Below are 23,370 nucleotides of genomic sequence, written 5' to 3'. Positions count from 1 at the left end.
GGTTGACTTTCACGTTATATTTCATGTCACAAAATAGCCATATGACACCAGCAGACCTCATAACTGTATCTGAGAAATATTCACTACTCCTCTACTATGAACATGTAAACACACCCTGGTTGTCGTTCTGATTCTGCATCTCTATTTTATATTTCCATGACACGGCAACTTTTATGCCGACACTAATATAGTCTTGGTTTTAAATAATACATAAAGGTAAATCATTTATTAAACGGAAGTCGCCACTCTGCCAAGCAAATTATCAGGCTGTTGAGAAATATGAAAAGTACACAATGAATTTGCCTTAAAGTTCTTTCTCACTGAAGTTCAAAAGAGCCAATAGGTGGCTTACGTGATATGCAAGAGAGACACTGAAGGAATTGGGCAGTGTTCCGGCCTTGTGTCTTAAAATGTCCTTTCAGAGAGGCACTGTAAACCCAAGTAATGCTTTAAAAGAATTCTAGATGATGCACACATGATTCACTCAGCAGTGAAGTTAAAGTAAGGCCAAAATATGCCTCTGCACGTAGCTTATAAAGGCACTCACGGCACAGCCAGTGTGGGAGGGAGAAGGATTTGGGAGACTTAGAACCGAGAGGCCAGATTTGGATTTTATCATATAAAACTCTTAATACAATGTCATGTACCATATGGCCTCTCAAATTATAACTGCCGATTCTGAGGCTATTTAAAGGGATTTCACTGTTGCTCAAAGCAAGGTTCATCCTGAAATAAAACTTTGGAACACACATTTAGTGCTTAAACCCATTTTTCAAGAGCCTACTCAAGCCAGTTTTTGTAATTTAATCACTTCAGTGTTTTAAGGCCACAGAATCAATGGATATTCACCCTGTTGTAGGTAACTTACCTGAAAACTTTCATTTAGAAAAATGAAATTCATTTAGTCAATGGCATTAGAAAGAATAGAAATTGTGGCTATATATTTTAACTCAATTTTCCAAGGGATTGAGACATTATGTGCCAAGGCACAGCCTGGGGCAAAATTGTAGAGCTGAATTATACCCTTAGGAAATAAGTATTCATCACACACACAAAAATGCTGATGCAGCTTGAATTTTCACCCCTCTACAAAATAATGGGGATAAACAAAATCACCAAGCAGTTACTGAGCATTCTAATTAGTTTGGACAGCAAAAGTTGCTCGGTAGGCTATTTGGCTTCTGGGTGCATTAAAGATACATAAATCAGGCACATTCTGTTGACGTACCGGGTCACCTGGGGGGCCTGGCAGACCTGGCTTTCCATCCCTCCCTGGAGCTCCCTGAAAAACAGAATCATTGTGTTCAAATCCTTGCACAGTGGCACGGGTGCAGAGTAAAATGCGTGGTGGGTAGGAGGAGGTACAGACGGTCCTTACATCATTCCCTGGGGTCCCTGGAGTTCCTGGCAATCCAGGGAGACCTCGAGGACCCTGGAAATGGGGGAAAATAGTTACTTATGGGGACAGTTTTTCAGTAATTTTCCCCAAGTAAGCAAGCTGGATTTGCTGTGCCAAATAACTTGGTTAAGTAGCTTACCTGAATACCTGGCTCTCCAGCTGGTCCTTGCGAGCCCTGAGTAGAATCAGATCCAATTATCAGAATTCCTCCAGAAATATCCATAAATTATGCAAGTGAGATCAAGAGCTATGTATTGTAACTTACTTAGTCGAACAACAGGGCTTGCCAACTTGCGCACACTGAAAACTCTCTGTGATGATGGCTAAGACTTTTGGATGGCAGGTACACACTTAACCAGATGTCTGTTGCTTGCAACCTGAGCATGGCTTTGCTCAGATGCCTGGGATATCTGTCTCTCTCAGTACCATCATGTGTTCCTCCACCTTCACAAACACACTATGCACCCAAATTCTAGCTGTTCAGAAACTCCTGATAAAGTAATGGGCTCAGGACTTCCTTTCCTTTCTGCTTTCTACTTTCTACTTTGAGTCATTTCTGTATTTGAAGAAATTGCCAGAATCAGTGTTCAGTGACAGCAGTAGAAAGTAAAGCATCAATCAGCTATTCTTTTCTACTTTAGAAAATTGGAATTTGGGGTAATAAAGAGGAGGCTGGGAAATTATCAGTGAACCTAATGACAATAGCTCTATCCCTGTTACATAACCACAGACTGAGGAAGGAGGAACTGATGACCTAAGTAAGTAAAGGGCTGGGTTCTCAGCTGTTGACTTCAGTAACTGCCTACCAACATTTCCTTTCTTATTTATTTATTTATTTATTTATAAAATGTTTATTTATTTGAGAGACAGAGAAAAGAGAGTGCACATGTGAGCAGGGGAGACGCAGAAAGAGAGGGGGAGAGAGAATCCCAAGCAGGCTCCAGGCTGACAGTGCAGAGCCTGACATGGGGCTAGATTGAATGAACCATGAGGTCATGACCTGAGCTGAAATCAAGACTTGCACAGCTAACCCACTGAGCCACCCAGGTGCTCCTCTTTTCTTATTTTATAAAATAAATATTCATATGACTATTAGTCAAAGCTACTTTTTGTTCCCTTTCTATTTATATTGTGACCTTAGTTATTAATATATTTTTTATTTTTTGTTTCAATCTCTTTCACTCCCTTAATAGTTTCCTGATCTGTGTTTTTACTTTGTTTAATCTTCCATCTCAGTGGTCTTTTATATTCTTGCCCTGCAAAATCGATCACATACAATATAACCATTCACTATTTATGCCTTCTTTTAGCTTTTGTGATAACTTCATTATAAGGCCAATTTCCCAAATTAATGTCACTAGAATAAGTGTTTATTTCTACTTTTGTCATTCCAAAATCTTTTATGTTTTTTCATAGTAAATAAAAAGTTTTATCTCTTATTACTATTTAGTCAACAAGTATGCACATGGGGGTCATTATTATCAGGCACTGTCCTTGTAGCTAAGAAAACTGGGCATTAAAAAAATGGGCACTAAAAGTTGCCCATTCTTTGTGTTCACTATTATAAACAACTTCTATTATCTCTTCCTGAAGATATTACTGAAGAGATTTTTGACATCATCTCATTTATACACACCATTCACTTTAAATATTCACTTTTTATTTTTTCATTAAAAGCAAACAGTAATATACAAAACCCGATCTTAGGCATGTGTACAATCTTACACACATTCATTTGTACTTTTTAAAATAGAGGAGAGAAACAAAGGGTTAAATAACTGCTCCTAATCCAAAATCAGTGTCTGTGAGATCAGCATCTGTGGGTCAGCAAACAGTAAGCACCTTCTCTGTGCTCAGTGACTTAACCCCAGTGCTCATTAATCCTCTCTCTCTGATTAGTGCTTACTTCTATTTCCTCTTCTGACCATTTCACTTTTTTTTTCTTCTTCTTTTTTTTAAGTTTATTCATTTTTCTTTTTGAGAGAGACAGAGAATGATGGGGGAGGGGCAGAAAGAGAGGGAGACATGGAATCCGAAGCAGGCTCCAGTTCTGTACTGACAGCACAGAGCCTGATGCAGGGCTCGAACCCATAGACCGTGAGATCATGATCCAAACCAAAGTTGGACGTCCAACTGACTGAGCCACCCAGGTGCCCCTCATTTTTCTCTTCTTATTCAAATTTGTCACTGGGTTTTATTTTACTGTTGGAATGGACAGGGTTTCAAAAGCTTGATAGAATTTCACTTACTGTTGGGCCAGGAACTCCCAGCCCTGGGGGACCTCTGTCACCTGGGGAACCATGGACACCTGGGAGTCCTCGTTCACCCTGTGCAATGAGAGGCTTCTGTGAGTGCGAGGGTCAGGGGACAAAAAATTTCAGGCTGTATTTTATTTTTAATTCTTTAGAAATAATCTATGATATTTTTATACCTTTGGCCCACGTGGACCAGGTGCTCCAGGATTTCCATCTAATCCCTACAATAAAAAAAAAAGGAGATAAATACATTTCTTTTTCTAAAAACATTAAAAGCATCTTAGAAGTTATAACTCAAAAATGTTTTGTTGTTCTTCATCTTTCTTGAATAAACCCTTTTCTATAAAAGAATAAGGAACAGGAAATACAGATTTCCACCAGGTTATAGATTTTTGTATAGTTACTTTAACATATAAGATGTTTTCATTTTTAGGGGAGGTGGGTGGGGGATGGGTGAAATAGGTGATGGAGATTAAGAGTACATTTAATCATGATGAGCACTGAATAATACAGGGAATTGCTGAATCACTGTATTATACACCTGAAACTAATATAACACTGTATGTTAACTACACTGGAATTAATATTTAACACTTAATAAAAAAGATGTTTTTATCTTTAAAATAAGGCATCTAATACTGAGAACTATTTATTATCAATAATTAATATAAAAAGTCAAATAGGAGGAAAAAAAAGGCATGTGAAATAGGCTTATTGGTTATTTAGACTTTTCAGCTATTCAGTTTTTGTTATGTCCTGGAAATAGCCTGGGCCACAAGGACATTTTCTGCATATGACCATCATTGGCCATGCCTGCAGAGCCTCTGGAAAGAAAATTTCAGGCAGCTCTTCTGTTTTAACATAGCATCCTAGGAAGGTTTATGATTTAAAACTAGTGTATCTTACTAGGCTCCATAGATCCCTAAAGAGTTCATGCAGAAGATTCAGGGAGGCCTATGAATCTTTCAAAAATGTATGTAAAATGGGTATGTGCATTTTCTCAGAAGAGAGCCCTTTGCTTGCATCAAATTTCCAAAGAAGTTAGATCTCTTATCTAAAGAACAAGATGAATATTTTGTTTTCTGCAGACCTCAACTTATTCCTATACTTGTGATCTGAACCTGGGAATACATGAAGGGTAATTAATGAACTTTCAAGGGAAATATTAGTAAAAGGGCTGGTACTTACTGGTTCCCCTGGCAGGCTTTTCCCTGGAGGACCAGCCTCACCTTTGGGACCTGGAAGTCCAGGAGGACCTATAATCCCACCTGGATCTCCCTGAGGAAAAGAAGATTCTTATGTTATTGTTCAGGTTCATGGTGGGAGCTATGGAGGCAGCAGTTTTCATTGCTTCAAGTTGTAGCCAAACTTCATTTTCTCACTCATTCAGCCCTATTTATGGAGGGCCTCATTCATGTCAGGCACTGTTCTAATTATCTTAGGTGCACTTAGATTTTGTGGTGAGGTATGTTACAAGTTTAGCAGTATCATGCCATATGTATAAATATATGTGTGTATAAATGTATGCACAAAAAGAGCATCTACTCAGAAAGTTCTTTAGATGATCTTCATGTTTTCTTTAAGTTCCTTTCCAGTAATGGTTCAACAATTAATATGTGTCTGTACGTCCCCTGCACAATCCTGGCAGCCTTGTCTTATCCTTTTGCCGTACCTACCCACCCCCACCTCCCAAATCGCAGTGCCCTTCTGATCCTCTGTCTCTCCTTCCCACCTAGCTACTCAATGCATAAAATGTATACCTTTTCTCCTTTAATGCCTTGCTTTCCTGGGATACCATGTTCTCCTGGCAATCCCTAGAAAATTCAGAATTAATGGGAAAGAACAATTAGAATATCTCTTATTATGAGAACATATCTATCTGTGAGTCTTTGTCATGAGAACAGAATTGTAACATGTAAACTATAAGAGGATGGGTTGCTTTTGGCCTGTTAAAAAGGAAAACACATTGGTGAAAATATGTGGTTTGTTGTTTCTTTTTTTTTTTTTAATATATGAAATTTATTGTCAAATTGGTTTCCGTACAACACCCAGTGCTCATCCCAAAAGGTGCCCTCCTCAATACCCATCACCCACCCTCCGTGGTTTGTTGTTTCAAGTGAAGTAGCCTGGAGGTAATGGAAAAGAAACTAAGGGAGAATTGAACCAAATGCCCCATTCATATTATCGCCAAGAAAGGGTGAAGGGATGGTGGTTGGTAGCATCACAGCACTATTTAGAACAACAATGGAGTAAACAGGAAGATATACCCTTATTATGTTTGGCAACAGTGGCTCTTTCCCTTTTGATTTTATTCTCTTTCTTAGCTCCAATTACTATCACTTCATCTCACTCTTGGTCACTTATGGCTCCACCTGTGCCACCATCATTTTATTCTTTTCATGAGATCTCTCCGTGAGGTACACCTATATTGGTTCATTAAATGGCTTGGGGAGGGGGGCGGGCACAAGAAAAAGCTTTGCCCACAAACTGAATGTTCAAAGTACAAGCAGAACAAAGGCACTGAAAGACCTCTGGAGGCGCAGTCAAGAAGCATAGAGAATAGAGCAAGAGGTCATGGGACTGTTCCCAAGATGATAGGAAAAGGAGAGATTCCAATAGTTGCATAGAAAGTGCTGGAATTGTGGCTACATAGAGATAAGTTTCCAAGAAATTTTGGCCAAGCATTTCTGTTGTTATGCTCAAGTGAGGACTGATGGTGAGTCTTAGCTCCCAAGTGCCTAGAAGGCCAGGCTAGGGAGGTTGTCCAAGGAACAAAAGTCTTAGTGGGGGAATCGATAGAAAAATGCATTTAAAGGACAACAGAGAGAGAGACAGACAGACAGAGAGACAGACAAACAGAGGATAGTGAGACCACTAGAATTAGGTTCTAATGCAACCTGGGGACCATCTTCCAATGGCATTATAGAAATATTTTCTGCTAAAGGATTTGCTCTTTTTGGAGGCTCTTGCAATAAAACAGTAACAGAAGCTTTGGAAGTGCCTTTTTTTGGACAGAGAATTGAGCCAAAGTCATGCATAATGAAAATGCTTTCTTTCTTTCTTGGTTTTCCTTATTTCTTTTGATGTTTCCAGTCTTCGCTACTGTTGGTACACCTCTGACAAGCATGTCCAAAATGATGACTTAGTTAACCTGACTTCCAAAGACTGATTTATTAGGCTAATGATATTCAAAAGGATCTCATATGAATATATGAAGGTGCTAGCAGCCTTCCTGATAACCCCTGACACTAGGTTTGATCAGTCTTAGCAGTAGATGTGACCCATGTCTTTGGAAAAGGTGGTACAACTCAGTCACATGAAAACATGCTGACATTCTTTAAGACATCGATTTAATTCCCACATATCAAAGAGACCTGTATTTACTATACATACAATATCTCCTGGTGGTCCTCTGGGTCCCATAGAGCCTTCAGGTCCTTGCTGACCCTAAAAGAAAGGTGATATGTAGTTCAACTTTGTTAAAAAACAGATTGTCCTTGAATATATATAAAACATGGTATGAACTTCATCTGTAGAAAGACGGGCTTTCTACCATCCTACCTTCTCTGAATAATTCTGAAATGTGCTTTGGGCTGACAAAGATAGTTTGAAGATGTTCTCATTTAAATGGGTCTTTTCCCACCAGCAAGTGAGGCCATGATAACCTCCCTCACCCATTGGTGGGAGCGCATCACATAAATCTCTCCTGCACCTCCCAACAGCTGGTCTTTCTTGGGACACCCCTGCGGAATCCCACATGGGGAACTCAAGCATCTCAGAGCTGCATAATTTGGGCTTACAAATTGAATCTTGAGTCCTGTTCATTTTAAGGATATAGTTCAGGGTCATAGGTTTCGCTCACATTATTTACTCATAAAGGGTTTAGGGATGCTATTGTGAATATGCTTTGAAAAAGAGTTTAAAAATCTTACTGTGAACCAGAAAGCACAATTACTATGTGTGTAATAAATGCAGCCAATAGGGGGGAAATCACCATGGCAACATGATAAAATCTCTGAGAACGTTTGTGAAGAAAATGAGTGGCACACCAAAGCACTTTGTTTTGTACAGAAATGGCTATAACTCCAAAATTATTTCCTCTTTAACTCAGTTATTTCTTATATACCTTTAGTCCTGGACTTCCTATTAAACCGGGGGCACCAGGATCTCCAGGTTCGCCCTAAACATGTGGGTGGGAAGGACAGTGAAATGGTTAATGTAATCTTCACAATCTCATTAGGTTGGAGATGCCATAAAGAAGGTTATGAGATTACCTTTATTCCCTGTGATCCCATTATCCCAGGTTCTCCCTGTAAAAAACAAAACAAAACAAAAACAAACAAACAAAAAAAACAAAAAACCATTTATGTAATGCTTAAACTCAGATGGGGATGAGCATCTCTAATACTTGAATTCGTCTGCATTTCTACTAATTAACATAGAATAAAGGGGGAGATTATGGACAGCATGATGAAGTCAAGGAGGGGGTCACTCTAAAACAGGATTTAAAATACTTATTGATACCAAGTAAATAATAACTCCTATTTTCTTTCTTCTTTATAATAGTTTTCTCCCCAGTATCCCTTTTGACTGTACAATCATATCTCATTAGCAATCATTGCATTCTCTACTTAGCTGACTTTGTTATGATTTGCCACCAGCTCATCCTATATCTCAGAGAATTAAAACTTCAGATGAAGAAGGAAAAGAAAGAGTGGAATTTAAGTTTATATGTCATGGTGATTCTACTATTGGGTATATGTACTTAATGAAAAAAAAAAACAAAAAAATTAAGGTTACATAAAAGAGTACAATATTGGCAGTAATGAGTTTGCTTTTCTTATTTTCATGACTTATTATTGATCCTTTTGATATAATCACCCCATTTGATAAATTTAATTTGTACCATTAACAGAATTTTTGAAAAAAACTGTATCTTATATTTAAATTTTATATTTTAGATATATTAAGTGTGTACCTTTCAAGACATTCATGTCCCATTACAAACAGTAATGGTTAAAGAAAATATACATTACCTAAGCCAAATGGTAAAGTGCCATCAAATGATAAAACTTAACAAGGTTTAAAATTTCTCATTTATCAAAATAAGAGTAAAAAATCACAAAGGAAAAAGTAAAATGCTCAGAGAGGTTATTTTATCAAATCTGTTAGACTCCACAGTAAACATACCAGAAATCAGAGAGAGAGAAATCGATGAAGTAGAAAACACAAGATAGTGATAAAACATCTACTTACTCTATCTCCCTTTTCACCTTTTGTAAAAGCTTCCCCCTAGGAAAATGGGTAGAAAACAGAAGCAATTATAAACACTTTTGGAAATAAACTCTCCAAAACTGGATATGGATGAATCCTGCAGGCCAAACTCAGGCCTCTGTCACAAAAAAGTCCCTGAGATGACTCAGAATGTCACACAGTCTGCTTGCGCAGTTTAAAGGGAGCATATGAGAATTAATTAAAAAACTCATATTCCCAAGTGAACAGTAAGTTAATCATTCTAATACTATTTTGAGAATCCTGAGTGGAACAAATTGGAATGCTGCCCAAGGCCGAAGCTTCCTTTTTCATGGTTCACATAGAAGCTGATCACATTCTCTCTCTCCCTGCACCTCCTCCTCCCCCACCCCCCCACACATATTGAGGCTTTCTCTCATTAGCTTTTCTGTTCCTCAAGTCACATGTATGCGATTTCATTTACTTTTCACAACAGTGCTGTGAGGAAGATATGGTCCCATTTCAAGTATGAGGAAAGAGACTCAGAAAGGTTCTGCGTAACTGAGTTATTTCCCCTAAAATAGCACTCACCCATTTTATGTCTCCTTGTTTATCTTGCCTATAAACTCTGTGAATGTAGGGATTTAATTGATCTCAACTATCATAGTATCTCTGGTGTACTGTTGGTGCCCAGTAAAAGTTTATTAAATTAGAGAATTTAAAGTTATGCAGACATAACAGTAATAGCTGATGTTCATTAAATCCTCATAATGTATCAAACACTGATCTAATCACTGTTCTAGTTCCTTCTTATGTGTCACTGGGGTAGGTACCATTAGAACACCCATTTACAGATAACGAAAATGAGGCACAGAGAAGTTAAGTAATTTCCCCAAGTCACATAGCCAGTGAGAGGTCATTCAGGATTTAAACCTAGACAACCTGAATTCAAACCCAGGCTTTGGTTACTCATTCTTATTTGATTTGTAATTTGATTTACTTATTATTTGAAATGAGTGAATTGACAATAAGATGGAAACCATACATCAAAAATTTTTTCTCTTGCATATGAAAGTCAAGAGAAAACATGAGAACCATAGGTAAATAATACTACGCTTAAAGGTCCTCTTAGGGACTGCTAGTCTTTTAAACAAATCACTAATGGGAGATAAGTGGTTAGTAAATAAACCTCTGTGGTTTGCGCCTCATGTCCTATGTGCTCAGGACTAGAGGGCTCACCTTATTCTCTTCCATATTTCCCAGCAACCTTGCAGTTACCCGGGGGCAGGCAGCTAGTATTGGCAATGCAATGTGAGCAGATGTAACATGTGTTACTGCAGGCTGAGGTAAGGAGGAGCCCAGTCCTGATGTTCCAGTCCCACTTTCCCCACCGTGGTGACCGAGAAGGTTGTGTATATCAGATGGCTGAGTTACATGGGGGTAATCAGCCTGGTACCTGAATGCAGTGAGGGTCAACACCCACTCCTCCCAACCCAACCCTGCTGGGCATGCAGCATGAGCAAGAGATAATCTTTCTTGCATTAAGCCACAGAGATTTCAGGGTTAATGTGTTACCTAGCATAACTTAGCCTACCCTGTTGTGCCTCATATCTAGCCCACATGATTAAATCTCTTATTTTTGGTTGTGTGCCGGGTCGCTCAGCTGGTTAAACATCCAACTCTTGATTTCAGCTCAGGTCATGATCTCACAGTTCATGAGTTCAAGCCCCACATCGGGCTCTGCACGGCCTGCTTGGTATTCTCTCTGTCCCTCCCCTGCTCACACTCTCTCTCTCAAAATAAATAAATAGAGCTTAATTTTTTTAATCTCTTATTATTGGTTAATTGCTATACATTAAATCAGAGCATTATTTATAATCTTGTCTTTCAGCCTTAATTCAAAAAATTCTATTTGATTTTTAAGATAAGAGATGATGTTATTTAGATATAAGCATGGGCCACATTGCTTCTATAACTGCTTATTTGCTTATATCACATTGCTTATATCATGCTTATTTAGAGCCACTGTGAATCCATATTGATTAAAGTAACAGGTTAAAAAAACAATAATAAAAAAATAAAACCAGGAGCCTGGTTATCTCAAGACTTGATATTTAGTCCTAGCTCCAATGGTCACTATCTGGGTCAAGTACCTTGCCTTTTAGAACCTCTCTTTCTTTATCTGAGGTTTAACCAGATGATCTCTTTTAAGTATATTTTAGCTCTGATATGTTACACATAAAGTTATATTCTAAATGTTTAGTAGCGGGGGAGAGGGGAACTGCCATTCAGGATAAATGGTTCAGAACTCAAATCTGTATGAAAATCATTCCTCTTTTTGGGAATTTTGGTGATTTTGCTAAGTCAGGTCCAGATTCTGTTCTGGAATAGAGTGTGAGAGGGATGCCTGGGTGGCTCAGTCGGTTAAGTGTCCAACTTTCAGCTCAGATCATGATCTCATGGGCTGTGGGTTCGAGGCCCATGTCGGGCTCTATGCTGACAGCTCAGAGCCTGGAGCCTGCATCAGATTCTGTGTGTGTGTGTCTCTCTCTTTGCCACTCCCCAACTTGTTCTCTCTCTCTCTCTCTCTCTCTCAAAAATAAACAAACATTAAAAAAAAAAAAGGAAAGAAAGAAAGTGTGAGACCACAAAGGGCTAAACTCTGCATAACATTGTAAAAATGTGTTTCTTTTATGTGGGGGGCAGAGAGGAAGGCAGGCAAGATCTTAAAGTAGTTCCCCCTTATCTGTGATTTCACTTTCCATGATTTGTCACTCACAGCCAACTGCAGTTTGGAACCAGATGATCCTCCTTCTGAGGAATCATCATGTCAATAATAGCCTAACACTATGTCACAACACCTACATCATTCACCTCACTTCATCTCTTCACGTAGGCATTGATGATTTCACTTCATCACAAGAAGGGCGAGTGCAGTACAAGATATTCTGAGAGAGAGCACATTCACATAACTTACCACAGTATATTATTATAATTGTCCTATTGTACTATTAGTTATTGTTGAGGATCTCTTGCTGTGCCTAATTTATAAATTAAACTTTACCGTAGGTATGTATGTATGCACGTATATGAAAAAACAGTGTATACAGTTGACCCTGAACAACACAGGTTTGAATTGCATGGGTTTACTTATATGCAGATTTTTTTATAGTACAGTACTGTAAAATGCATTTTCTCTTATGATTCTCTTAGTATTTTCTTTTCTCTAGCTTCCTTATTGTAAGAATACAGTACGATACACATAACATACAAAATATGTGTTAATCAGTTGTTCATTGGTCAGCAGTAGGCAATTAGTAATTAAGTTCTGGGGAGTCAAAAGCAATATGTGGATTTTCAACTATGCTGGGGCTTAGTGCCCCTAACCCCCATGTTGTTCAGGGTCAACTGTATAGGGTTCGGTACTATTGGCGGTTTTAGGCATCCTGCTGGAGGTCTTGGCACCTATCCTCCTTGAACAGGTGGGACTACTGTATAGGGACGTGGAATAATTAAGGGATTAAGAGGGAACTGGCAAAGAGAAAAGTTAAAAGGAAAAGAAATCTGTTTCTCCTATGTAAGGCAGATAGGGCCAATGATAATCTCAGTGGGGTAGGTGGGCTGCCCCCAAACGTCCGTGGTGGGAGAGAAAGCCAGAGCGAATCTCCTAGAAGCTGTGAAGTCCCCCAACCATTGCTACTAAGAGCATGATCCAAGGGCCAACAGCATGAGCATCACCTGGGAGCTAGTGAGAACTGCAGCCTCTCAGGCCCCACCCCAGACTTACTGAATTAGACCCAGCATTTCAAAAGATCCCTAGGTTATTCAAATGCACTTTCCATTTGAGAAACACTGCTCTTAAACCATTCCAAGTTCCTTTTTTCTACCCTTCCTGTTTTTCCAATAGAATTTTTTCAAATCTGAAATCCAGGTCTGCCATGTGTCACCCAGTAGTTTAAAAGGTGAGTTTGAGTGTCCAAGCGTGGAGGGGAGACAGTGTAGACCTAGAGAAGCAGTTACGAATGGTGAAGAGTTGTCAACAAATGTGGAGCATCAGGAATAGTTAAGCAGATGGAGGGGACCAATCACCAGGCTGGATTTGTGGAATGTGAGTTTCTCAGACATTCTTGGAAAAATGAAGCTGGGAAATCCCATGAAAGCCTGTCACTTGCTGCAGTTGAATATGGAAGCTTGGACTGGACACCAAAGGCAAGCATGACCCCTACAGGGAGGACAACTTGCGTTACTTGGGTAACAGCATTGACTCTAAAGCTGCCTGGAAAATTACTGTCATAGACAAAGATGCCTACATTTTCAAGTGGAAGCACAGGGAAATTTTGGCTTTGTAATATTAAATACTGTTTCTGTTTGGCATGCAGGCATTTTAGTGACGTCTGCATTCACTATCCCTGGTAAACTTATATCCTTTGGTCACAATGGTAAGGAAGCAGGGAAAAGTGATTTTAAAAAAGTATTACACTTTTTTTCTTGTTCTTTTTACATTGTTTTATTTATTTTTAATTAATTTTTAAAATTTACATCCAAGTTAGTTAGCATATAGTGCAACAATGATTTCAGGAGTAGATTCCAGTGATTCATCCCTTATGTATAACACCCAGTGCTCAAAAAAAAAAAATTATATATATATATATATCTTTATATATATATGTCTTTATGATATATATATAAAGATATATATATATATATGATATATATAAAGATATATATATGATATATATAAAGATATATATATATAGATATATATATATATCATATATATATAAAGATAAAGCATTTAAGTCTGAGTCTTGCTGATTCTTACAGACTGCTGTGGGTTTTTGTCTTTGCCTTTTTAGCAGGATTTTTAAAAAGTTATTTTTGGACTAGTATTCACGTAATCTCTTTAGGTAGTCCTATTTGAGTATAAATGATAATTTAGGTTTTGTCCCCTTACAAAAGAATTAAGTTTTGAAAGAAAGTGGTCTCAGTAATACTGAAAAGCCACTTTGATCTTATAAAAACCAAGGAAGGAAAATAACTTCAGAAAGTATACTGCCAGAAAATAGATATAAGTTTTTAATTTTTTTGGATGTATTAGCTCCAATTTTTTGATATATTGACTTTATTATTTATTATAGTTATAATGTTTAGTTATGGCAGAGCAGCTTAGTAATTTTTAAACCCCATGTTCTATAATTAGTCTACCTAAGTGTGATTCATAGCTCTAACACACTAGCTATGTGACCTAGGGCAAGTTGCTTAACCTCTCTGGCCTCAGTTTCTTCATATGAAGAATAAGGGTGGTAATAGCCTACCTATCTCATTAAAAAAAAAAAAAAGATTAAGTTACTTAATGCCTTACATAGAGCATTTGCTCGAATATCTTATTGACTATTGTTTGCCAAGGCAGGGACAAACAAGGTTCGTGGAATTAGTGCTAATTAGGAAAAATACTTTTAATTCTATTTTTGTGAATATTCTTCCTTTGTCCTAAAAATGTTAATACTTACAGATTCTCCTTTTTGACCTTTAGGGCCAATGGACCCTGGAAATCCTGGTTGTCCAGCTTCACCCTTTTGAGAAAAAGCAGAAGAGTGATTTTGCATGAGGTCAGATGAGTACTGTAGTGACTCTCAGATTCAAGAGTGATTGTGCTCCTTCTGGCCATGGAATTTACCTATTGTCGTCCAAGGAGGAATTCTGAATCTAGTTATACTATTTGCATAATCATGTATTTGTCAGCACTTCACAATGCCTTTAGCTCTTTCAGAAATCCATAATATTCATAATGATATTCAAAATTAATGTGAAACAAATTAGTTTTCAAGGAAAGATGTTCAGAGAAGAAAAAATATATAATTTTGTCCTGTTTTGCCAAAAAAATTTGTGTGTGTGTGATCTTAAAGACATCAGATTGTTTAACTGACAATAATCCAAGACTCATTTTATCTCAGACACTTCTTTCTTTTTTTAGGTGGAGGAGTGGGGAGCCATGGGAAGAAAAGGGAGTCTCTCAGCTGTTTCCAGCACTGATATAATCACTTAAATGACTGGCTGTGGACAAAGAAGACATTCTTGTCCATGTGGTAACAGCAGCTTAGGAATGTGTAAGATGTTCCGGTCAGAGATCTTGAAGAGGGGTTTGTATGTGACATATAAAAAAGTACTTTGAGAAAATACAATTTAGAAATAATACTGTGGGAGGAAAACTGATCACTAGTCAGACTTTGGAGGATCCCAGCATTGTGCTTCCTTTCAGCATCTACCAAGATCCTTGAATATCACATTATGGCTAAAGTAAATACAGCCACTGGAAGTATGTTGTATTTTTTTTTTTCCAACCTCAAAAGCGTTTTTGCAAAATGATGTTCACCATGGTATTTCTGGGCATATACCTTTTTCACCTTTCTTACACATTTTTTATTTTGAAAAAAATATAGAAAACATAAAGTCAAATGTGTCAAACCTCTGTGTACCAGGTACCCCAAATGAAAGTAATACAAAAATTTGCAATCTAAGAAGAAATTTCCTACATTTCCCCTTCTATTTCTGTCCCAGAGGAAGCCACTCTCTTGAATGTAGTGTTTATATTTTTCAGTCCATGTTTTTTCACTTTTACTGCATATATGTAATCATAAACAATATATTATTTGATATTTAAAACAAATTCCATAAATAGCTTTTTTTTTGTATATGATATCCTATAACTTGCATTTTACCACTCAAGGTTGTTTTTAATATCCATTCCTATTGATACATATAGATCTAGTTCACTCATTGTAACCACAGGACAGCATTCTATAATGTTACTATATACCAGGGTTTACCCAAGCCCCATTGATGGGCATTTGGGTTGTCTCCAGCTTTTCTTTATTATAAACAAATGCTGTAGTGCACATCTCTATATCTTCCCCCTTTTATGGATGTGTTTATCTGTTTATTTTGAAGCCTCAAACAACAGTCCACCCAAAATACTTCAAATAAAAATTTATTACAGTCCCAAAAATGTTGGCTTATTTCCACATTTCTATCTAAATCAATATCTTATGACTTTACACTAGAGGAAGATGGAGTTTGTCATGTGCAATTGATAGAGAAGATCACATTTTTCAAAAGGTTCTTCTAGATTTGTGGAATATATTTTTTAAAATTAATCTTGATTTTATTAATGTATTTTTCCTTCTTGAACCTAAACATTTAATGTACCATCACCAGTCTTATACTAACCACACTGTAGCAGAAACTATTCTTTTTTCTAGATATAATAAATTCTATCCAAAATAAGAAGAGGGAGAAATTGGTAGATACATTTAAAAAACCAATTGCTGTTGGTTGTAAAGAGAAAATAAACAACTGGTTTTGTCTGAGCATTAGGGTGTACAGAGTGACCATCCTGTTACTCATCTGGTAGGTGTTAAAATCCCCAGTGCATAGGGGCGAAGGAAAAACATGCCTAGTAGTTAGACTAATCTGCAAAATATAAAAGTGGAAATCAGGGAAGGGGTCTAGAAATTACTATTAAAGTCACATCTACCTGCTACCAAAGGGGAAGTAGAGGGGATTATATAAGGAAGAAGAGTAATTATATTCAGAGCTGCTATATATTTGAACCCATGTAAATAAGTCTCCATTGAAATGTAGAGGAAGGACCCAGTAGAGGCATGGGTCCATCTCTCTGAGTGGTACTTGGTCAGGCTGGACTTAGAGGAAATCTTAGGGACCTATTCCCTCATATAAAATTCTGTAAACAAAAGAATTTCATATCTGAATCTTAGACACATGAGGAGTTGGTTTTCATATTTAAAATGAATGTTCAGTGATTTATCACTGTGGCTAGCAGTTGAAAGGCAGATGAATTTACTGAGCTTCAGGAAAAGCTGTCCTCTAATTTGACACTTTCAAAGCTATTTAAAAGGCCTGGTGCTATTGAGGCTTAGTTTTTTCCACCTGTCAGTTGGCCCCAAAAGATACCTCCTAATTTCATAGTAGTCCTTAGATGTGCTGCTACCTTATTCCACTGTCTATATAAAGGAGTAGTTCTCCTCAACCAATCTGTAAACATGTTATTCCTTCACCACATTCTGCAAGTCTCAGGAAAGCTGCAGAGCAGGTATCATCATTTTAACACTGGTCGCCTGGTCACATGGCTGCCATGGTCTCTACTTCCGGTTACTAATAGCCACTAGTGTCCGTTGGTGTTTCTCCCTGTATTTTAGTGTTCTTGATACAGGATGTGGCTGCTAAGCCTGGGGTGATCTGTGTGTAGATTCTGCTGCTTGGGTTTTGGGTAGGCTGCTTTCGTGATTCTATTTTGCGTTGAGAAGTGATGTATTCTACAGCAATAACAAATCACTTATGTGTTGAAGTTGTACTTCTGACTAAATCTTTTGTTCAATGATATAAATTGGGTCTTTTCTCTGTCAAAATTATGGTGGGAGGTGCAAAGATGAACAAGACCAGGTGTTAAGGATGGCAACAGCTATGAATACCAAAGACAGAGAAATAACACTTCGTGAGAAGAAAGTCTGGAGTGGATGAATGGAAAGGAACAAATCTTTAGTGGAAGCTTAATATGTGTCAGGTATTGTGTTTTGGGGTAAGCTCATCTCATCTCATTTGATTTCAATGCGGCCATTAACTCTTTGTGTAGACACAATTATGCCCATTTAATGGATGAGGAAACTGATGCTCAGAGAAATGAAGTGATTTTCCCAAGTAGTTAGTTAATGGCACAATGAATTTTGACCTCAGAGCCCATGTTCTTTCCACCACTCAGTGGTTCTCACTCCTGACTGCCTGTTACAATCATCTGAAGCACTTTTACACATATTCCCTCAGACTTATTTACATTGGTTCAAATATATAGACTCGACACCAAGTCAACCACAGGTATGGGCTCCACAGCAAATCAGAGTCTCTGGGCGTGAAGCCTGAGCAGTAGTATTTTCTAAGAGCTCCCCATGTGATCTCAATGTGCAGCCAGGGTTGAGAACTACCAAGGTCCACCATAGGTGAAAGCAAAGATCTGTGAGGGCAGCTTGAAGGAGGTTTAAATTCTCATTATGGTGACCTATGAACAGCATTATAATTTAAAAAATGAATGTATTGATTCATAACAGATACTAACCATTTAGTACCTTAGGTAGAGGTAGAGGTGACCTTACTCTTCCAGCAAGTGCTATGCTTGTCTTTCAGTTTATTTTATGCATTATTTATTGTCAGAGTCTTTCTCCTGTTAATTAGAATTCTTACAAATCATTTCATATGTACATTTATATCAGGTACTGCATCAAGCTCCCTGTAGACTCTTCTAGGTTATTCCTCTGGGTGGGAGGAGGGAACAGTTATACCACTGGCTTTTTCTAATTCCACTTAAGATTCTGAAGCAACTAGAAAAGATTTTGAGCAATAGAAAAGGTCCTTAGAGTTTGAAATACACCTGTTTTACAGAATCAAATTTCTCATCATTGAGGTCTTAAGAATTCCTAAGTAACATATGTTTCCTAATGAACATAGCAAAACAGAAGCCAGCTGTTTTGTTTCAATAAATGAATCATCATTTAAATACTTTAAAAGTGCCACAGCACTCTTCTTTGCTCAGCTGTCCTATGTGACAAGCTTTGTGGCTTTCTTTCTTTCCCCCATTAGCCCACATGTGCACAGTAGTAATTGCTTAAAATGTAATGTGTTTGTCACGGTGGTGTAGGAATTCTGTAAGCTATTTGATTACAGAAAATAATGCTAATGTACTACCCGTACAATCCTAGACACATAAATGCCTTATTATTGCTGTATAATCAATACTTTCTGGATATCTTTTTAAGAATGTCAAGGTTTTACTTATTTTTTTTGCAGAAAATTTCATTTTCAATGGTCAATTTAAAAGAAGTTTCTAGTTTCTGTTGAGACCATCTTTTAGCAATATTTTCTGGTGATAGATATATGGTCTTTTGAATAGATTGGTTGCACTGATTTATAAGGCGCAGAAGTCATATTTTCTTGAATTCATGTCGAAATACCCTGCTCTCAATCAAGAGAATTTTTACTGGGTGAATGAATGAAAGTAGCACTCACAGGACACATTCCCTCGGAGTATTTTCAGACCTACTCATCTCTGTCTGTAGGTTTAATGTGCATTGTTTTTTTTCCTGACAATGGTACATTCACACTGAATTCAAGGTCATCACAATTTCAGAATCAAATCAGAGTGAAACATCTTTCTGAATGGGCAAGTGAATCTGTCGTCTTCACAGCTCACATAATTAAACCAGTGACTGATGATGAGGAGAAATGCAATAGAAATTTATTAGCATTTTAATTTTAAAACTGTTTTGAAATAATAATGATTATACATTACAAAACTCCACCAAAAAATACCCCCATGATGGTTTATGTATGGGTACTTAAGATGACACAAAAATAGGGAGCCTGAGCCTGAGGCATTTTGCTAAAGGGGGTCTTCAATTTTTTTTTTTTTTTTGCCACCTGCACAGATTCATGAAACATCGCTTTATGAATCAAAGCTTGTGTTCCAATTTCATTCCCCTTGTTCCAGCTATTTCCCCTTCCTCTTCCTTGTAGCCAACTGCTATTCAGCAATCTTCACTGAGGAACAAATCCTCAGTGCCTAATCCGGCTGTCTGGTCAGGAGGAGGAGAGGCTTGCACCCCCTGCAGGCCGGGCTCCCCAGGGACAGAACTCCGTGTGGCAGCAGGACTGCCCCGGACATATGAATGCATAGGTAGATGTAAAACCCCGGTTGCTTTGTTCACTTTGGCAAATCTGATTACCTTCTCTCCTTTTGGGCCACCAGCTCCATATTCACCAAGGTTTCCCTAGGTAAACATAAGACAAATATAAATACAAAAACAGTCCATTTATGTTTAATACACTCAGCCCCTGCATTAAAAATATAGTAAGATAATAGTGCCGTAACAGCTTTTTATGAATACCATCTCAATCATTTTTGCCTCTCTCACCTTCTGTGAAATATTCTTGAAAAACTCCAATTTTGGAGATACTATCTATCTTCTGTGACTTCCCCCCACAGGAGATGATTCGGGAGAAATACCACACCTCCAAGGGCAAACTGTCGTTACTCCAAATTAATGCCTGGCAACATTACTTGGTCACCAACAACTCCACTGACATGACTTTGTAACATTGTTAATGATATCTTTATTTCTCACTGTAATGGACTTTCCATTAATTAACCTCCTGGTTGCACTTGCCACTCTCTTGACTTGTATAATACCTCACTTTCCTAGTATCTTCCTATTTTTCTGACCTGTCCTCTTTCTCCTCACCTAACGGGTAAAGGTTAGATTTCCTCAGGACTTATGTCCAGACTCTTTTCTCTTGTGACTCAACATTTTCTCCTGGGCATACTTCTTTGCTCCCATGGCTTCGGTATCATCTATACAAAGATGGACAGTTTTATAAACCCAGCACACATCTCCTGAGTTTTGACCCATGTATCAAATTTTCTACTTGCTGTATACACTTGTAAATTCTAGAAAAAAATTCATATTCAAGAGTTTCAAACGGAAATTAAAAAATATAATAATACACACATATATGGGAGAGAGAGATGAGAGTATTACATCACGCTGTTAACATTCATTAGCCCAGAAGTGGGGTAATAACAATTGACTTCTTCCGAATGTATCTCTATAGTTACTTGTTAAAATGCATAGTAATTTCATTTTACAATTGAAAAAAATCAAGGAAAGAAAGAAAACCAAGGAAAAAAAGAAAATCTGAAAAATTTCCCTTCCATAGAAGTCTTCCTTCTTCACTCTGGCTATCATTGTTAACACTGCCCTCCTCCTTATTCCTCAAGTCCCATCGGTCATCCAGCCTGGTTTCTCTGTTCCCCAAGTCTCTTCTCTTCACACTACCGGTCTTCACTCCAGGTAAGCTATCATCATGTCTTGCCAGGACTATTGCAGTTGCTCCCTAACTGGCATTCTATAATCCAGTCTTGCTCCCCATACACCTACATTTTCTATATAAAGTCAGAGAGATATTCTGAGTCCCTTCCTTCTCATCCTTTATAAAGCCATCAAAATCCCACCTGACTTGAACTCATTTTCCTCTACAGCATCATGGTAGCCACTGCTCTCCCTCAGAATTTCCGTCTGGAACAGCTTTCTTTTAGCTTCTCAAATGGAGCAAGGTACTTCCCATTTCACCCTTTAAGTCATCACTCTGTCCTCACCCTTTGTCCAGTTAGCAACTATTCATCATCCTTCAGGTCTCAAGTATTAGAAGATGCCATTCACAGAAGCCTCCTGCGGGTCTCCCAGACAGGTTCTCCTCTCATCTTCTCATTGGATATTGTAGTTTTCTTTCATAATACTTACTAATATTTTTAATTTTGTGTTTGTGTAAAGTATTTTGCATCTTTTACACTAGAATATAAGCTCCATGATGACCTGGAATTGAATGCCCCATTCCTAGCACAGTACTTAACATACAGGAAACATTCAACAAATATTTGTTGAATAAATAAGCCTATAATTCGAATTTATGTGTTTTCTCATTAAAATCTTTTTATTAAAATACATGTGTTGGGGTGCCTAGGTGGCTCAGTCAGCTAAGCGTCTGACTCTTGGTTTTGGTTCAGGTCTCATCATTCATTGAATAGAGCTCCACATGCTGTTAGCATGGAGCCTGCTTGTGCTATCTCTGTGCCTCTCTTTCAAAATAAATAAGCTTAAAAATAAAATAAAATATCTGTGCTGATAGAAAAAATTAAAAGTAGAGGAATTTTTTTTAAAAAATGTGTATTTATTTTTGAGAGAGAATGCGAGCAGGGGAGGGGCAGAGAGAGAAGGAGACAGAGAATCCCAAGCAGGCTCCGTGCTGTCAGTGCAGATCCTGATGCAGGGCTTGAACTCACAAGGTGTGAGATCATGACCTGAGCTGAAATCAAGAGTTGGACGCTTAACTGACTTGAGTCACCCAGGCACACCAAAAGTAGGGGAACATTTAAACAACAAAAATATCCAGAGGCACTCATTCAGATCACTGTTACTATAATTTGACATTTCAAATATGCCTTCCATGCTATTCATACTACTTCAATCAAAAATAAGTAGTTTATAACTGCTGTTACTGTTGGTCTTGTGACAGACATTTTCTCATTTTTTCCTATTTAACTTTCATCTGAAATGTCTAAATTGAAAATAAAAACTGTATTTTCAAAGTCCTGAGCTGTAAATTATTACAGGGACATACTTGAAAATGAGATATGAAACCCTAAGACATGTACACACATACATAAAGAATCAGCAGTTCCAAAATGATAGGTCACTTGGATGCAACCTGCATAAAACAAATTTGAGGCATTTTCTGATAATACTAGCCATTTGGACATGATGCCAATCAGTGTATACAACCCATCAGCACCTCTCCCTGGCTGTGTTTAAGGTAGGACATTTTTGGGAAAGCTGGAACATGCTTTGGTGTAAGACATGAGTTATCCAGAGATGGGTTTTTGGATTGGGAGGCCCCATGCTCTTGAATTGCAGCACAGAAGAGCACCCAAAGTGCATCTAGGTGAGATCATATTACAGTACAGCATCTTGGTTTAGATCCCTCTCCCATCACACCTCTCAGCACCCTACAGGATATCAGAGACGCTGTGACTGGGATGAAAAACTGCATCTATAGCACCAGCTCATATTATTCTATCCATATGTTGTACTGTTCTAAAATCTTGATTTTTTTTTTCTGGTGGCTTTTACACCCAGAGGAAAAACAGGGCTATTTACTGCCCATCAGAGCACCGTATGTTTGCTTCATTCAATAGCTAGACCAGGAAATCCATCTAATCAAGGATATTCAGTGGCCTCTGGAGCTGTCCTCCAATCTTGGGATAACAATAAGCAAGGCAGATGTGAACTTGAACTTCAGCAGCATTGACATGTGAGATCTTGCTCTCTACTTTCTCCAAACTAACTTCACCAGACAATTACTTGGCTCTACAGAAATAATAAGAAACATAGTCCTTGTGTTTCTGGAATCTAGCATTCTGCCCCAGATACTGTTCTAATTTTACTAGGTCATTTGTACACTGGAGCCATGTCATTTGAATGGGTTCTCATACACCTTTTGAATAAATGTAATGGTTGCATCATTTTAAATGTGTTTATTTAAAAATTTCTGTGGTGATGTGATGAGGGTTGTGGTGTGGGGGTGCTAATCTGCCTGGCCATTTCAAGAATTTGAGTAGTCAGGGCTGCCTATATGACTCAGTTGGTTAAGAATCTAACTCTTGATTTCAGCTCAGGTCATGATCTCGCAGTTCATGGGAACGAGCTCTGCATTGGGCTCTGTGTTGACAGAGAGGAAACTGGGATTCTCTTTCTCCCTCTCTCTCTCTCTCTGTGCCCCTCCCCTTCCTCGGCTCATGCTCCCTCTCTCTCTCTCTCTCTCAAAATAAATAAACTTAAAAAAAGAGAATTTGGCGATGTCGGA

General features: G+C 38.0%; 1 protein-coding gene across 1 annotated transcript in view; it reads right to left on the bottom strand.

Annotated features, from left to right (window-relative positions):
* Positions 1-23,370, bottom strand: part of COL19A1 (collagen type XIX alpha 1 chain) — a 323,690-nt gene that overhangs the window by 54,130 nt on the left and 246,190 nt on the right. The window contains exons 18-30 of the mRNA XM_049653877.1: positions 19,677-19,721; positions 14,397-14,459; positions 8,911-8,946; positions 7,929-7,964; positions 7,781-7,834; positions 7,048-7,101; positions 5,415-5,468; positions 4,843-4,932; positions 3,831-3,875; positions 3,649-3,726; positions 1,539-1,574; positions 1,379-1,432; positions 1,229-1,282 (exon numbers count right to left, since the gene is read on the bottom strand). Coding sequence (XP_049509834.1) covers positions 1,229-1,282; positions 1,379-1,432; positions 1,539-1,574; positions 3,649-3,726; positions 3,831-3,875; positions 4,843-4,932; positions 5,415-5,468; positions 7,048-7,101; positions 7,781-7,834; positions 7,929-7,964; positions 8,911-8,946; positions 14,397-14,459; positions 19,677-19,721 — 699 coding nt within the window. The remainder of the gene's footprint in view (positions 1-1,228; positions 1,283-1,378; positions 1,433-1,538; positions 1,575-3,648; positions 3,727-3,830; positions 3,876-4,842; positions 4,933-5,414; positions 5,469-7,047; positions 7,102-7,780; positions 7,835-7,928; positions 7,965-8,910; positions 8,947-14,396; positions 14,460-19,676; positions 19,722-23,370) is intronic.

Source organism: Panthera uncia (assembly GCF_023721935.1).
Source record: "Panthera uncia isolate 11264 chromosome B2 unlocalized genomic scaffold, Puncia_PCG_1.0 HiC_scaffold_24, whole genome shotgun sequence".
NCBI lineage: Eukaryota > Metazoa > Chordata > Mammalia > Carnivora > Felidae > Panthera > Panthera uncia.
The sequence above is the reverse complement of the archived record's forward strand: the minus strand, read 5'-3'. Positions and strand labels throughout refer to the sequence as shown.